Source organism: Pelophylax lessonae (assembly GCF_965119305.1).
Source record: "Pelophylax lessonae genome assembly, chromosome: 2".
NCBI lineage: Eukaryota > Metazoa > Chordata > Amphibia > Anura > Ranidae > Pelophylax > Pelophylax lessonae.
This window is the reverse complement of record NC_138769.1, coordinates 406748453-406766746: the sequence shown is the minus strand read 5'-3', so window position 1 is coordinate 406766746 and position 18294 is coordinate 406748453. Positions and strand designations below refer to the sequence as shown.

Sequence of the window (18294 nt, the reverse complement as noted above, 5' to 3'; positions counted from 1 at the left end):
TTTTCTGTTTTTTTTTGTTGTTTTAAGTTATTTCCCTATCCACATTTGTTTGCAGAGCACTTGCCATGCTCTTAACTACGTTTTGCTGCCATTTGCAGCACTCTAGCCCTTTCCATTGGTGTTTTAGAGCCATTTTAGTGCCTTAAAGTTCGGGTCCCCATTGACTTCAATGGGGTTCGGTGTCCGGGAAAAGTTCGGTAAAAGTCCGGGACACGGACCCGGACTTTTTTTTAAAGTTCGGCCGAACCCGTCGAACACGGACATCTAGGTGTCCGCTCAACCCTACTCAGCACTGTTGTGCTCACTCATTTATGCAATGGTTTTTATGTATTAAGAATTTTTTATCATAATAAATTTTGTATGTATTTACACTATTAAGGATTGTACATTTCTTTATGAGATTAACTAGTGGATGCCTTAAAAGTCCTATCACTTCTGAGGGTTATCCTTTCCCCCTTTTTTTCGCTTCTTTACTGTCCAGACAGAGGATCAGGGGAAAATGAAAACTCCTCCCACAAGCTTTAACCACACAGTGATACAAGTCACAAAACTGCTATATACTGCTGATGAGGAAAGGTATTTAGCAGATTATTTTTGAAAAATAATTGTATTTCCATATTCTGTGTACTGTGGGAGACCAGATATAGTGAATGTAGGTTCTGGGTTTAGTAACACTTTAAGGAGACTCCGCCACCTTAACCATTTAGTGTAAAATGACAGGGTCTTTTGAAAGGCTTCCCCAATTGACCCACTGAACTGTAGCCAGCACTTAAATCCCCCATGTCGACTTGGGCCAGATCCAAGGGAGAGCAGCGATGTCACAACCCTATGAAGTATGATAGTGCTCAGGGCCTAGCGACTGGCTGCTAGACTCAAGCACTGTCACAGCAGTTGGGTATCATCATTGTCTGTGATAGAAGAAAAAGCAGCAGTGGAGAGCTGGATAGGGATCAGTGTGTCAGAGGCTCCTTTGCAAGGACTGGCACTTTGCCCTGAATATACAAGGTGAAAACATCTCTTTAACCATCTTACTACTGTTACATTGTAGGAAAACATAGTGATAGTCAGCTTTAACCTTCAAGTGGCAAGTGCGCCCATTAATATCTGTGAAACAAACCATTACTCATACTCACTGATTCCTCACTTCCCAGACACCAGCTGCAGAATGAAGAGGAAAGGGATCCAGGCTAGTAAATGCTTTAAAGCTGCAAGAAGCACTGGGAAGGGAGCTCTCTGGGTTTCTCTGATACATTGACTGTACTGTCTATTTTTTCATAAGGCATAACATTATATTGCATTCAGTGATATCTCCAGAGGAACTTGGGGTGACACATTTTCATAGTTCCCTCTACCTATGCCCATCTCACCAAAATTCTTTGCTTATTGCTTCTTTACATTCCGCCTTCTCTGCTACTGATACTTATCTTGCCCATTGCTCTCCCACTGCACCGTTCACCTGCCAGAGCCAAGTGGAGGGCCCTATGTAAGTTTTGTGAGCTTATACGTGGCTAAGAAATTTTCCTGAATTCCATGTAAAAGTGATGGGTTCTGACAATGGGCTACTCAGTTGCAGGGATCTGCATTGTGAGAGCGAAGGGAAGAGAGGCACATGCTGTCCTTGGTCCTTAAGTCTAGGGTCACACCTATGCAGGCTGCGCTTGATGCATTTTTCAGGCATGTTTTGCGGTGCGTTTTACATTTTAAACCCTCATTTTTGATGCATTTTTGCATGCCGTTTTCATGCATTTTGCATTTCACATTTCTTTGTTTTTTTTTTTCTCTTTAATCACACTGTAAACGCAATGTATATAACTGGTTGCTAAGGAGTGGGCCAGGAAGCCCTCTGCTGTGTCCTTACCAATGGATGTGTCAACAGCTTTCAGTGGGGTTCCCTGCTGGCAACTGATTAAAAAAAAAAAAATAGTGAGAAAAAAACCTTCGGGTCTGGTATGGATTTGGAGAAGACCCCCCACACCAACATTTTTTTTTAAAATGGCATGGGCCCCCCCCCCATATCTATACCAGACCCTTATCCGAGCATGCAGCCCGGCGGGTCAGGAAAGGGAGGGGATGAGCGAGCGCCCCCCCTCCTGAACCAATACCAGGCCAAATGCCTTCAACTTGGGGGGGTGCTTTGGGGCAGGGGGCTCTCCCCAAACCCCACAGCACCTTGTCCCCATGTTGATGGGGACAATGTCCTCTTCCTGACAACCTTGGGCGGTAGTTGTGGGGGTCTGCGGGCAGGGGGCTTATTGGAATCTGGAAGCCCCCTTAAAGAAGGTAGAGTAGAGAGTATAGGGAACATTGTACCCCTACTTATTCATCAAAAAAAAAAAAAAGCAGTGTAGTGTTACAAAAAATAAGAGACGGTTTTTGACAAGTCCTTCATTAAAAATGAAGAATGTCCCCCGTCGTAGCTCCAACATGTCTTCTTTCTTTCGTCTTCTCCCACAGGTGATTTTTTCTCCCTCCACTGTCTTCTCCCTCCGATGGTTACTTCTACCTATTCTCCCTCCAGTGATGTGTTCCTCTGCTACCGCTGACCCGCTAAAAAGGAAATAAAAGGTCTTCCTCCTATGCTGGCTGCCTCTGTTGTGTTGGCTCCCACTGTCTGCCATTTCTTTTATAGCTGTGGGGTGTGGCCATCCAGTGACGTCACTCAGAGAACCCGCCCCTTGTGACATCATGCCATCACAAGGGACAGATTCTCCGGGTGACATCAACCATTGGCCATGCCCCATAGCTATATAAGAAATAACAGCCAGCGTAAGCTGACACAATGGAGGCAGCCACCGTCGGAGGAAGACTGTTTTTTTTTATTTTTAGTGGGTCCTACCTGAGGGCTGCATGCTTGGATAAAGGTCTGGTGTGGATTTTAGGAGGCACTCCACACCATTCTTAAAAAATGTTGGCTGGGGGTAGGCGGGGGTCTCCTCCAAAACCATACTAGATCTAAAGGGTCTGGTATGGACCTGGGGGGGAGAACCAATGCCATTCTTTTCGTGATTTTTTTTGCCAATTTTTTTTGTACATTCAGCTGTCAGCGGGAAACCCCACTGACAGTTGAAGACCCATCATTTGTTAAGGACGCGGCGGCCAGCTTCCCGGCCTGCTCCCTAGAAACCAGCTAAATACAGTGTTTTTAAAGGGGAAAACCCCCCCGACAAAACACAAAACTGATATAAAAATTGCATCACAAACACAACACTTGTGTTTTTGGTGCGACTCCATTGAAGTCTTTTACACGAAAAAGGCGGTAAAAAAGTCCCCAACCATTTCCAAAATCACAATGGCTGCAAAACCCGTAGATGTAAATGTGTACCATAGGAAACCATGTTAAATGGACTGTAGTGTGCTTCTGTAAACTACAAAATGTATTAAAAAATGCATAGGCATGAACGTAGGGTAAGTGCCAGGTACTCTGAAGGGCCCCCGTCAGGCGAACAGGGCAATTAGTGTATGTGGGCACGATTAGCATTTACAACTGAGATGCCAAACTGTCAGATTACTCTGTTATATTGCTGTGATTTTATTAAAAAAACATAAATAAATGATTAATTTTTGCTAATATAATAGATTTTTCAAAGTAATACCTTTCCAAACTCCATGTCTACCTTACAATTTCAAATACATCATTTTTTTTATTTGTTTATTATTTTTTATTTTTTTTAAACAAAATTCCAAAACAATTATTTGTTGCCCTTGTACAAGAAAATGTTGCTTATTTTCATTACGTTTAAAATAAATAATAATAGTAATTAAATGGGAAATCAGTATGTCACATTGCTGTTTTACACATATGAAAGAGGAAAATCACAAATAATACATCTCGCAGAAATAAAAAATTGAACACAAAAAAGGGATTAAATTAAATGGCTTCTCTATATGCAAGTTAATGTATCCAGTAAAAAGGTATTTTACATTGAAACGCAGTATCAGCTACAGCACCTGAAGTTCAAGATAAGGCAGAAGAACGGAATTTTTCTTTGCTTCATTTATTTATGAATTTCAGTGAATTAGTCAAACTTTGTAGCACACATGAATAGCAAAATATAATTAAATTGCCTTTTTTCCAGCAACTGCTCTACCTTTCAAGCCTATTGACTACCTCAGGCCATCCTGTTCTTTTGGCTGGAGATACCGGTTGTGGAAAATCCATTCTTAGCCATGAGCTGCTTAATGCTCTGTGCTTGGGGGATGTAGCAGAGATGTCTGAACTAAGAATTCCCATCAACAGGTAGATATTGTGCACACATTCCTATAGTCTGACTTGTCATTCACAGTCCTAAATTCATGGACAGGCAAATCTGCAAAATATTCTCTATGCAACCCCATTTTAAAGGAATTCTTTTTATGGGGTGGGGGGGGGGGGATATAATGTAAATATGTCAACACTTCAATATTTTACCTTTTGGATAGAGTATGAAAGAGTTAAAACCCTAGTAGGATTTTTTTTTTTTTTTATTGCCACCACTGTCTCATTGAGATTTCTCTTCTCTTTCTGTCTCCTAGACACAATAGAAAGCAGGAAAAAATCTGTTCAAAGTTTGGAAAATCATCTCTTTCCTTTTTTTATGTTCACTTGGGCACTGAGAGTAAAATATGAGATACCTACATCATTCCTTTGCATTTTAGATATTTCAGAGGCATTAAAAAGCTCTTTAGAAGATCTAACAATGCCTTGGGGGAGCTTGGAGTAAAACAAGGAAAGAGCCTTGATGTAGCACTCTGCACATGCTCACAAAAGCCTTAGCAGAGTTTAGAACACAGTTAGGCTGTACTTCAATTGGCTCGAATCGAGGCTTTGGCAAGGTTTGGATGTTTAATTAAATAGAATATCTACGCCTATCCCTGGTGCAGCAAAAGACAGGGGCGTAATAAAATAAAGGAACATGTGCCACGTCCTGAATGTCAGAAATACAAAAGGGGGAGGAATAAATGGACTTTGAAGGCACCGTAATAAAAAAACACAACACTTTATTTTGGATAAGTATTAAAACCACAAAAGTATGTATCGACTGATCAACATGGGCAATTTCATTGATCAGAGGGTACAAATGATAGGTGAATGGGGAGGACCTCACCACCTAGAGCATACAATGCAACAAACAAAACAAGATTGCATTTGAATGATATACAAAGGAGAAGTAGGGCGCTATACGCTGCACACAGGCCGCACCACGGTGCAGGCAACGCAGAGCGTCCTGTACAATATAATAACAGCTTCCAAAAGGAAATAAACCAACAATTCATTGTATCCTACCACACAGAATCTATATTCCAAACCGCTCCGGATGAAGTCTGAACACCAGGCGAAACATGTAGAGCAATTGGATATATTGGTTTATTTCCTTTTGGAAGCTGTTATTATATTGTACAGGACGCTCTGCGTTGCCTGCACCGTGGTGCGGCCTGTGTGCAGCGTATAGCGCCCTACTTCTCCTTTGTATATCATTCAAATGCAATCTTGTATTGTTTGTTGCATTGTATGCTCTAGGTGGTGAGGTCCTCTCCATTCACCTATCATTTGTACCCTCTGATCAATGAAATTGCCCATGTTGATCGGTCGATACATACTTTTGTGGTTTTAATACTTATCCAAAATAAAGTGTTGTGTTTTTTTATTACGGTGCCTTCAAAGTCCATTTATTCCTCCCCCTTTTGTAAGGTTTGGATGTTGCCAAACGTTGCAGACAACATCAAAAATTAGTATGAAGCAATGCAAATTTATTTTGTGCACTACATAGTTTATGATTTTTTTTTAAGAAAAGACATTTGCTTTACAATTAATTTGGAAAGCCTTGTTAATACGAAGCAAATGACTGCTCTTAATGCCTGTGTGGACACAGCCATTGACAGTGGGGTCCTTCCCCACTCTATCCAAAACTAAAACAGCTTTGGTTATAGATACACTTTAAGTGCTGGTTCACATATATGCCATGCGGGAACCCTGCATCACATTCAAATCACAGGCAGTTTACACTGCCATATGCAAATCGCTGGGGGTGTCAATACAAAGTTAAAGACACCCCCAGATAAGTTTGCAAATCGCAGTACGAACTGACAGTTTTGACATGAATCGGATTGCATAGGTGAAAACCACTATGTGATCCGATTCTGCTGCGGACCCAAAAAAGGGTCCTGTGCGTGTTCTGTGTGAATCCGATGCAAATTCAACCATACAATCTGTATGGCTGAATTCCCATCGCACAGACATCGCATGTGATTTTCAGAGTAGTGCGCTCCAAATCAAATGTGATGTCTGTAATCCCTATAGTGTGAACTGGGACCAAGTATAACTTTGTTTACTTTGCATTGTAAGTGGCATGTACCCAAAAGATGGGGTGAAGGGTTCAAAGAAATCTATAAATACAGCCTGTACCATAAGCAAAATTCATTGTGTACGGATTATTCTTTGGAATATTTTTATTTTTACACGGACGATCCTTTCACACGGGCGATCCAATCCGATCCGCCTGTCAGTTTTCTCAGGTGGACGTGATCGGAGGCTCCATGCATCCCTATGGGGCAGCGGGTGTCAGCGGAGACATCTCCGCTGACACCTGCTGCTTTTCGATTCTGATCTTGTCTGTGAAACCTGGAGAAATCGGATTGGATCGGATGAGAACAGACAGGCGGTCCGCTCTCATCCAATCTCCCCATAGAGGACAGCAGGGATTCAACAGCTCCTTCTCTGCACACAGAGCGGAGACGGATCTGTCATCCGCCTGCTCTGGGGGGATCGGCGGATCGATCCCCCACTGAGCAGAATGGACTCCGTCGGGCGGTGCGCTCCGTGTGAAAGGGGCCCTATTGTTTTCCTAAAGGTATATACCATCTACCAAATACTCTTACTAAACTCTTCTGTGTATAGATCATTTTACATTAAGTGGTACATATTCTTGATCCGATTTGTTTAGGTTGCTAGTTTTATGGTTTGTGATGCATAATTATTACCATTAAGAGCATTGCAATTAGTGCAAATAATCCTTATTTTGTTGATAAAATAGAGAGGAACACAGGCAAGGCCAATTCTACCTTCATGCAATATCATGCTCCTATAGCAGACATCACCCTCTTAGGAGTGGAAAAAGTTCCGGGTATCACTTTATCTCCTGGCCTCCATGCCCCTCTCGCTCATGTGCATACAAAGAGAAAGGTGTAGTGATACAAAATATGCATCACTGTGCAGTGAGGTTTTTTGCTGTTTGGTTAACCTAGTTTAGGTTTATGATCTTTTTTGTGTGCTCTAGAAGTTTGTAGCAATGCACTCTGTACAGTATACAAAGCAATAGGCAGAATTCTAAAAACGTGATATGAATTCAGATTTTTGGTGATAAAAACTTGTTTATGAAACACTAAAATGGCAGACAATGCACCTGATTACAATGACATATTTGTTAGTTCAACAGATCCTCGGAGACTATGGGGATGTTTAAAAGACCGACTGGAGTGGCGACATGGCACATTGCATACACCAGCAGGAAACAAGAAATTGTTATGTTTGCTTGATGACCTCAACCTTGCTAAGGTGATTACTCAATACACAGGAGACTAGACTAAGAAGCCTATTATTGCAAATTAGTTTGGAAGACCTGTCTTGCTGCGGCAAATCAAAAGTACATTTTATAAATGAGGTTCTTGCAAGGTTAAGCATTGTACACAGCAGATGCACCGATGGCGATTTCAGGATAATTGCACTGAAATGTGTTCATTCAGAATTAGCCAGGATAGTATAAATAGAACAAATGTTTGGCTCAAACCTGTTAGAGACAAAAAAGTACTCTAAGCTCCTTTCTTGTATTAAAAATAGGGGTTTATTTACTAAAGGCAAATCCACTGTGCACTACAAGTGCACTTGGAAATGCAATCACTGTAGATCTGAGGGGGACATGCAAGGAAAATAAAAAACAGCATTTTTTGCTTTCACATGATTGGAGGATAGAAATCAGCAGAGCTTCCCCTCAGCTCTACAGCAACTGCACTTCCAAGTGAACTTGTAGTGCACAGTGGATTTGCCTTTAGTAAGTGGAACTTTAGATTTGGATAGCGTGTGGAAGAGCTAGATCTGCTGTTTCTTTTTTTTTTATCACTGCTTGTGCTCTCAGGCCCCGTTCACACTGGGACGATCCAACTTGGGGGGGGGGGGGGGGCGACCTCGGAGCGGCCGGCACGGACTTCATAACATTGAAGTCTATGACGGTCGCTCCGGGTCGCCCCAAAGAAGCTCCGGACCCTTTTTCTAAGTCGGAGCGACTTGTGTCGCTCCTATTAGAACGGGTCCGCAGCTTCCCTATGGAAGGCGACCTGTGAGGCAACCAGGTCGCCTCACAGGTCGCCTTAGTGTGAACGGGGGCTGAGTGAAGAGATTTCCACTTTCTGTCCTGGTGATAGCCCTGTTGTGGGGACCAGAAGTGAGGGGCATAACAGCAATCAAAGAAAAAAGGTTTGACAAGAGTTTAGTATACATATAGATAGATTTTATCAATTGTTAACTTTATTTGAAAAAACAAAATGCAGTGTATGAACAAATGGCAACCAGTCAGAACTCGCTTAGTCTAATTTGACTAATTTGATTGCTGTGGGTTCCTCAATTGTGCACATTATCATTGCTCTTTGCCCAGCTTTATAGAATAAGCCCACATTACCATGAGGGGATTTCCCATGTAATCTAAAAGCAAACACTTGCTTCAGACCCTTTTCACCCATTCATCTGTAAAACTCTTGTTTCAGACCCTTTTCTTCAACCCTCATCTGGAAAAGCCTTGGTTCAGACCCTTTTTGCCCCCTAATCTGGAAAACTCTTGGTTTAGACCCTTTTCTGCTTCCTTCATGAGGCTAACCCTTGGTTCATTCTCTTTTCGGTTTCCCTCATCTGGCATACTATTTGTTAGATCCTTTTCTACTTCCCTCATCTAGCATACTTTTGGTTCAGACACTCATTTGTATCCCTCATCTAGAAAAAACTTGCTTTAGACCCTCCTCTGCCTCCGTTATTTGGCATACTGTACTCTTGGTTGAGATCCCTTTCTGCTTACCTTATGTAGCATACTCTTAGTTCAAACCCTTTTTATGCTTTCCTCAAAAAACAATTGCTTTTTTATACCCTTTTCTGCCCCCCCCCCCCCCATCTAGAATTCTCTTGGTACAGACCCTTTTCTGCTTTTCTCATCTTGCCTATCTAGCATTCTCTTGGTTCAGACCATTTTCTGCTTTCCTCATGTGGCATACGCTTGATTCAGATGCTTTTCTGCTTCTCTCATCTAGCAAACCCTTTTCTTCTAGACCCTTTTCTGCCCCACCCTCATCTTTCAAATGCTTGGTTCTGGCCTACTCTTCGTTCAAACTATGTTCTCCCCCCCCCCCCCTTGGTTCAGACCCCTAGCCCTTTTTCTGCCTCCCTCTACTAAAAAACTCTTGCTTTAGACCCTTTTCTCTGCCTCTCATCTGGCTAATCTTTGGTATAGATCATTTTCTTCTTTCCTCATTTGGCATACTTTTGGTTGAGATAGTACAAAAATTTGAGACATGATCCAAAGTATAGTGATGCCACATCCCAAAAATAGATACATGGAAAATGGGGTGGGGGGATTCAACCCCCCTAAAGATAGTTGGGCTTTGTAGGCATATGCTGATTTATCTCACAAAAAATGTACAATCTTAAATAATATAAATGTAGACAAAATTCATTGTTAAAAAATTACATAAAAACCATCACACAGATGCATATAGATAGCTGTGCAACAATATGCTCCTAAACCAAAAGAACCCATGTCAATTCCAACATGTCATAGTCTCTATTCAAAGACCATAGATATGGTCGACACTCTTGTGCCTGGATAAACAGGGTTCAAATGTGCAAGTGTGCCCAAGGAATCGCTACGCGTTTCACTACACAGCTTCTTTAGGAGTTTCCATTGGAGCTAGGAGACACAGCATAATGAATACACATTCTGTAATATACAAAAGTATTCATTAAAGGTACATAATTCATTACATGATTGGATATAAAAAAATTTTAATTGTTAACATTGATTGTACACAATATATCACAATTATAAATATTTTCTAATATAGATATATGTTTTATTTTAATCCTGGGTTTAGGGGAAGGACAAAGGACACCTCAGACAAGTGTCCTTTGTCCTTCCCCTAAACCTGGTATTAAAATAAAACATATATCTATATTGGAAAATAATTATAGTTGTAATTGTGATATATTGTGTACAATCAATGTTAAAAATTAAAAAATATTCTTATATCCAATCATGTAATGAATTATGTACAGTACCTTTAATGAATACTTTTGTATACTATAGAATGTGTATTCATTATGCTGTGTCTCCTAGCTCCAATGGAAACGGCTGCTGAAGAAGCTGTGTATCGAAATGCATTGCGATTTCTTGGGCACACTTGCACATTTGAACCCTGTTTATCCAGGCACAAGAAGGTTAACCAAATCTATGGTCTTTGAATAGAGACTATGACATGTTTGAATATACATGGGTGCTTTTGGTTTAGGAGCATATTGTTGCATGGCTATCTATATGCATCTGTGTGATGGTTTTTATGTTATTTTTTTAACAATACATTTTTTCTATATTTATATTGTTCAAGATTGTACATTTTTTGTTAGTTTATCCAGTGTATGCCTACAAAGTCCTACTATCTTTAGGGGGATGGAATTCCCCCCCCCCCCCTTTTTTCACTTATCTTGTTTGAGATACTTTTCTGCTTTCCTCAGCTGGCATACTCTTGGTTCAGACCCTTTTCGGCTTTCCTCATTTTGCATTCCCTTAGTTCAGATCCTTCCCTCATTTAAATGTTGCTTTGTTGGTTAGTCTCCATTTTCAGTCAAGATGCTTTTATTTGTCGTATTGCAGACGTTGCACTGACACCTAACATGGGGATGCTGTAGCATTACAACAACAAAAAGAAAGCCCAAAATAATCTAACTTAATTTTCATCCATCTTCGCTGAGTCTTTGTTCAGTATTAATCTTTTGTTTGAACAATACAGTTTTACTCAAACTTTTTGAGATTTTGTAATGTTTTCCTGTTCCTTTTTCATTGATCTTTGTACAAAACTAGAATTGAAAATGCAATAAAAACTGAATGAGAACAGATCCTGTAGTTTACATTTGTTTCCCCCTTTAATGTTTATGTACAAAGATGAAGACTATTGTGAATACATCTGTAGCATGGTGAGATTACACACTTCAGCATAAACTGACATCTGCAGGCTTCCATACTGTTCCCGCCCGCATATACAGTATCTTACAAAAGAAAGTACACCCTTACATTTTTGTAAATATTTTATTATATCTTTTCATGTGACAACACTGAAGAAATGAGACTTTGCTACAATGTAAAGTAGTGAGTGTACAGTTTGTGTAACAGTGTAAATTTTCTGTCCCCTCAAAATAACTCAACACACAGCCATTAATGTCTAAACTGCTGGCAACAAAAGTGAGTACACCCCTAAGTGACAATGTCCAAATTAGGCCCAAGTGTCAATATTTTGTGTGGGCACCATTATTTTCCAGCACTGCCTTAATCCTCTTGGGCATGGAGTTCACCAGAGCATCATAGGCTGCCACTGGAGTTGTCTTCCACTCCTCCATGATGACATCAGGGAGCTAGTGGATGTTGGAGACCTTGCATGCCTCCACCTTCTGTTTGAGGATTCCCCACAGATGCTCAATAGGGTTTAGGTCTGGAGACATGCTTGGCCAGTACATCACCTTTACCCTCAGCTTCTATAGAAAGGCAGTGGTCATCTTGGAGGTGTGTTTTGGGTCATTATGTTGGAAAACTGCCCTGGGGCCTAGCCTCCAAAGGGAGGGGATCATGCTCTGCTTCAGTATGTCACAGTACATGTTAGCATTCATGGTTCCCTCAATGAACTGCAGTTCCCCAGTGCAGGCAGCACTCATGCAGCCCCAGACCATGACACTTCCACTACCATTCTTGACTGTGGGCAAGACACACTTGTCTTTGTACTCCTCACCTGGTTGCTGCCACACATGCTTGACACCATCTGAACCAAATAAGTTTATGTTGGTCTCATCAGACCACAGGACATAGCTCCAGTCTTGTCTTTAGCAAACTGTTTGCAGGCTTTCTAGTGCATTATCTTTAGAAGAGGCTTCCTTCTGGGATGACAGCCATGCAGACCAATTTGATGCAGTGTGCGGCGTAGGGTCTGAGCACTGACAGGCTGACCCCCCACCCCTTCAACCTCTGCAGCAATGCTGGCAACACTCAATCGTCTATTCCCCAAAGACAACCTCTGGATACGACGCTGAGAACGTGCACTTAACTTCTTTGGTTGACCATGGCGAGGCCTGTTCTGAGTGGAGCCTGTCCTGTTAAACCGCTGTATGGTCTTGGCTACCATGACACACCTACTCCCCATTCACACCTGAGACCTTGTAACACTAATGAGTCACATGACACCGGGGAGGGAAATGCCCAATTGGGCCCAATTTGGACATTGTCACTCCCTTTTGTTGCCAGCGGTTTAGACATTATTGACTGTGTGTTGAGTTATTTTGAGGGGACAGCAAATTTACCCTGTTATACAAGCTGTACACTCACTACTTTACATTGTAGCAAAGTGCCATTTCTTCAGAATTGTCACATTAAAAGATATAATAAAAGATTTACAAAAAATGTGAGGGGTGTCACTTTTGTGAGATGCTGTAAGTTTTAAAATTCCATCACCCCAATGTGTCCCACAAATCTCCCAAGAAATTAGACATTTTTTGGTTGTAGGGGTATAGACATGTCCTCACATTGCATCCCACTGTACCTATGATTCTATGTACCTATGATACTGGCTCAGAAAAAGTCAGTATTTGCATAAGCAGTTCAGGAGGCTCTGTGGATGCAGTGGAGGGGGGCTAAAACCAAATAAATGTATGGGTAAAATGCTTGCTTTTACATACATGTGTCCTCTTATACCTGAGTGTATAGCCACAGGTTTACTTTGTATTCTGCACGAGAAATCATAATGCTAACGTTCATGTGGAAAAATAGGTCAGAAAGCACCTGCACTTTCACTCCCATTTTTAAATAGAGATAGATAATTAAAGTGCATCAAAGGCGTAAGTAAATTGCTGCAAGTAGACACCAGCAAGCCTACACATTAAGTCATTGCAAAGACCAGTTGTAATGTACACAAATTAGCAACTCATGGAAACCAGAGAGGAGTCATCTTTAATAAGCTGAAACCTGTTTGGGTAACATTATTTTGCTGTAATTGCTTTTTGTGTCTTTGAATGTGGAAATTGGATAGGTCTGTGGAGCAAAGAGTAAAATAATAGTAAAAAGGAATGCCTTAAATATAATTTTGTCATTTAGACAAATAAACGTGGAGGTCAGCCAGCTTGTGAGTTTGTTCGACAGCTACTTGATCAAGAAAGAATATTTGATCCCTTGTCTTTGAATTGGAAAACTATCAAGGGCATCATATATCTGGCAACATGGAATACAGCAGCATCTGAGATTTCCCCAGCCCAAAGGCAGCGTTTGCTCAGACATTTTTGCATTTTTTCCTGCAAATACCCAAGGTTTGCTATTTATCTATGAAATTAAACATTCTGCTTTATATTGTTTCTTATGTTTGCATTGTCAAATGTTTTGTGGTCATCTGTCATAATAATCAACACTATAGCCTATATAATATATAAGAAAATGTTTTTTTTTTTTTAAGTTTTCATTTAGCATAACCATATCAAAATTCAATAAGAAAAGCATACAGTACATACAAATTTTATGTCTATAGTTTATGTCTATAGTTGTGGAGCAAAAACAATATTGCCAAATCATAACTACCACCTACACGCAGACCTCTTTCCTTCAAACTTCAGTAGTGCACAGTCAGCAGTGGTGCCTTGACAAAGAGAACCTGCATGCTTTTAGAACAAGCATCAGTTTTTTTTTTTTTACGCTGTTTTACACAAAAAGTTACATCTCTGTCAGTAGTGATGGTGCATAATACTAGAGGACCTATTTATGGCATGCATATTTGTAAGTCGCATTGGCCTTGTTAAAATGCATCAAATAGATAGCTCCTCATTGTTACAAATACATTAAGCTGCATTCCCATAGAAAAGTTAGTTTGAAGTTACTACTAGCTAGCACTTAGAGGGTAAATATAAAATTTTTAACTTTTGTAAAATATTTTAGCAGAAAATTTAAAATCCAAAAGCTGTGGCCCCCTTCCTCCTCCTCAGTCATATAGGCTGATATTTCCATGGCAAGGGAGCTTTAAGAGTACTGTTCAATGGCCAAAAGAATCTGGGGTTGCTTAAGGGGAACTCAAAAAGAGGGTACACTTTTTCAAAGCATTTTACATATTTGAATCATTTTAGGCTCAGTGGCACCCTATGTTCACCAAATAGATGGTGCCTGCATGTGGGGCACCTACTCCCACCTACTTGCCCTACATGAGGGGCTAGAACGTGATCATTATCATTCCTGGAAAATTTCTTTAATCCCAACCAGTTAGATATGTGTGTAGTTAAGCAACAGGTTACAATATCAGGAAAACCATTGTTTCACTGCTCCTAATTTAACAGTATCCAGTGGTACCTAATTATGTCCCAATCTTAGGCCTACTTTTTTCTATTGAAAAACACAATGTTGAGGAATGTTTTTTTTTCTTCTCTTTTTGACAATTTAATGTACTATATAAGTTCTAGGGAGAACGTTACCTGGGCAATTTGTCAGATTTTATAAATATGTCCTTATAGCGTTTGTTACCCCAACATTTCATATTCCTAATATTTGCATGCTTTACCATGTGCTTGCATGAGAAAGTATCCTGTTCTCTTCGTATTGTTTCCTTTGTGTGAAATCTCTGGTGTTCCTGCCAGTCCCTCTTCTTTCCTATTAAACTGACCACACTAAGAAGGAGCGAACACCATAGTCAGTTCACTAGCTATGCTGGGAACTCAGTATGCTCTCCTTCAATGATCAGACCTGTCCTGACATGCCCCCGCTGTACAGCCATGGGACTGTAGACTGTATTGTTTACTATTTAACCAATCTGAAAATTTAAACACTACCTTATAATTTAAACAAATATTATAAATAAATAACAAAATACACCATTCATGGATGGATAAAAATTGGCCGCGGCACCTTTATTGGTTTGAAAAATTTGTAAACAACTTTTATTAATCATCAAAGCAATAAATAAATCTGAATATAAATAAATTAATAATTAATAAATAACAATAAATAAATAATTAAATTCCAGCAAACTAAACTATCACTCAGTCATAGAACTCGAGTGATGACCAATAAATTATTTTTTTATTTCAAATAAGTCCCCCCTTGATACAAGGGTGACAGACCACATAATGGTGCCACGACAGGGAGGGGGGATGGGGAGCTTGCCAAGCCGCTCTGAGACACTGAGGAGACTGAAGCCACGCAGCTCTTTATATAGGGCTAAATCCGTGACGTAGCTCACGTGTTTCCCGCCCGGCTGCCGCGTGACTTTCCTGCCTAACCTGGAGTAAACTGACCAATCGGACTGCTACCTACATTTCCTGCCTAAAAAACCCTTTCAAACGTGCCGCCGCTTAAAGAAATCAGCGGCTAGTCATTTAACATGGCACGAACCCTCACAAAATGGGGTTCATTGGAGGGAATGTGATCATTTATTAAAAAAGGGAAAAAACTTAGTTATAATATTTTTTTTATATCTATACAAAAATGTTTTGCTTTTTATTTATTTTTTTTAACTGAATGGGTTGTTTTACAAGGTGATCGTTTACAATGTAAAACTGGCACCATGGAAATATAACTTAAAATACTGTAAACTCCACCTAGCTGGATGGGATTTAATTTATTAAAGCAACAACTACCACGTTTAAGATACTGTTTGTACCCTCCCAGTACTGTTGATCTCCTCTGGCCTCTTTCAGCCACATCCTGTTTATATTTTCCACCTGTCCTTGGTAATTCCTGAGCATCCTATAACCATGAAAAGACCAAGAAAATAAAGCAGTACAGGAAGTCAGGCAAGATTTATCTGTTTTACCCTTTTCATACTTTATTTGATGCATTCGGAGTTAAAATAGAATATGCATGTTTTTGGCTATCACTATACAAGTGGATTGATTTGTCTCACATTTTTTTTATTGCAGTCAAAGTGAACAGTTTGGAATATTCAGCAGTATACTGAATGCTCACTTTGTGCCAGGAGTGATGGAATACAAGGTACCTGTCTTCTCTCCTTCATTAGCAGGATGTTAAGGAAATTGAGCACTATTTTAGCAGCTCAGCTAATTGTGTGCTCATTGTAAGCTTGTAGCGTACCACTTATTAGTTAATGGCCTGTCATAATGAAGTAACTGCAGTGCTTTACAAGTGGCAGTAAAATCTAGTGACATATTTAGGATTCCATTTTCACCAAGCATCTTTTAAAGGATAGAATTTAATGTCTGTACATCAAGCCAGTTAATGTTTTTTTACATAAAAATGTCAGGGCAGCCAATCTGTTTTGTAGTTTTGTGTTTGTTTCTAATACACTAATTGCTGCAGGGTCCAATATCCAACTATCCATCTGTCTTTCCACACTTGTCACAAGGTTGTAAAGTTAGCATAGCAACATACATAAATCTGAACTACAGTTGGCTTGCATATATGTCAGCTGTCTTACCTACCAGAAGATGTTTACTTCTCTTCAGCCAGTCTTGTAATATAGGTGTAGCCCTCTTTCGGGGTGGTTGAGGAATGGCCCTCCCATTTTAGGATGTTGCACTAAACCTGTAGGTAAATGAGAGAACCAGAACTTTCCCAAAGTTAAAAAGTGGCTTTGAAGATAAAGTTGACAGTGCCTCCACCTAGGACAGGGCCTCTGTGAACAGAGGGGGTTCCTTTCCTAGGAACTTAATCAGTAATCTAATCAAAGTAATTGTGAGCAGAGGAACTACTGCAACCAGCATTTAACATTGACCATAAGCATATAGATGCACACCAGTATAGAAATAATACAAACTTTATATAAGAAAAGATTATTATCAGTACATACATTCAATGTACAGAAAGATATTTTCAGCAAAGGGGCCGATAGGAATCTTGGTGGAATTGTGCACATGTATGTGGGTACATATATGTATTTATAGAGCTACCTCCAGATTAATGTTGCAGCAAAATTCCATTGCAGGGGCCCCTGAGAATGATGCGTTGTCTGTCTTTGTGTTGGAGACAAGGTCTGCGGTGATAAAAAGACTTACCAGCCATTATCCAGTCAGTCTGGAATGCAATCCTAGTTATCTGGCATTGTTCATGTGAGATAGTGATAGTACATATGGTCAGTTTGTCATTAGGATTCAGCAATACACTCAAGAAGCTTTGGGCCATTGCAGTTAAAATATGAGAACATAGAAATATTTGCATAATTGTCTCTTTTGATCTGGTATTAGTAGCATGGACAAGACATGTGGCTGAGACCCTCTCTCTCTCCATTTCCTCCTTTCAGGATCTTTTCCCAGCCACTTCCGAGTCAGCAAGTGACATATCTAATTTTACATTACAGTATTACAGTATTTTCCTAGCAGTTGACAGTAGAGGGCAGTCAATCCTTACATGGGTATTCCTTCCAGACCAGATACTCAGATTTTGAATGTTCCCTGCAGCTAAGCTTGTTCCTGGGCATGTCCTTGGTTTTCTGATTGATAAAAAATGCAGTAGTAACCATCCTTGTATAATACATAAATAAATAAATAAATAAATAAATATAAAGCTGGTTTTGTTTATGGGGATGGTAATAACTATTATAGTGATCAAAGAGGATTGTTCCTCAGTTACAAAGTTTTCTAGTAAGTCAATTCTCACTGTGTAGTGAAATAGAGTGCATTACTCCAACGCAGAATCTGCCCTCATTTTTAGAGCTCCCTTTTTTGATGTCATCATTACTCCATTCCAATGGAGCTCAGTTGTAGTCTGTATATTGTCACAGATGGACTTTAGTTCTTCAATTTCCCTGAGGCAGGTCAGTGCTCTGCTGCACATGCTAGTAGTAAGGGTTGGGTACTACTGCTTCAGTACCATAGTGTTTGTAATTATTGGAGAGCCATTTCATTTGGAAATGCACCAGGCTCATATCATTTCAAAAGCGTTTGTGCAGAATACATTAGTATTTTTTATAATTTTAAAAATGGCATGGCTGTTATTGGTGTAGTCATTTTAAAGCTATCAATTTTTTGTACATGAAATTCTATTTAATAACTGGTACTTAAAGTATAATTAAACCCAAAATTAAAATCAAATATAT

At 40.0% G+C, this 18294-nt stretch overlaps 1 protein-coding gene across 1 annotated transcript in view; it reads left to right on the top strand.

Annotated features, from left to right (window-relative positions):
- The window catches only part of LOC309548132 (uncharacterized protein), a 707228-nt gene that overhangs the window by 300088 nt on the left and 388846 nt on the right, over positions 1-18294 (top strand). Inside the window, exons 57-60 of the mRNA XM_082248097.1 lie at positions 4077-4237; positions 7405-7531; positions 13365-13573; positions 16163-16235. Of these exons, the coding sequence (XP_082104223.1) occupies positions 4077-4237; positions 7405-7531; positions 13365-13573; positions 16163-16235 (570 nt within the window). The remainder of the gene's footprint in view (positions 1-4076; positions 4238-7404; positions 7532-13364; positions 13574-16162; positions 16236-18294) is intronic.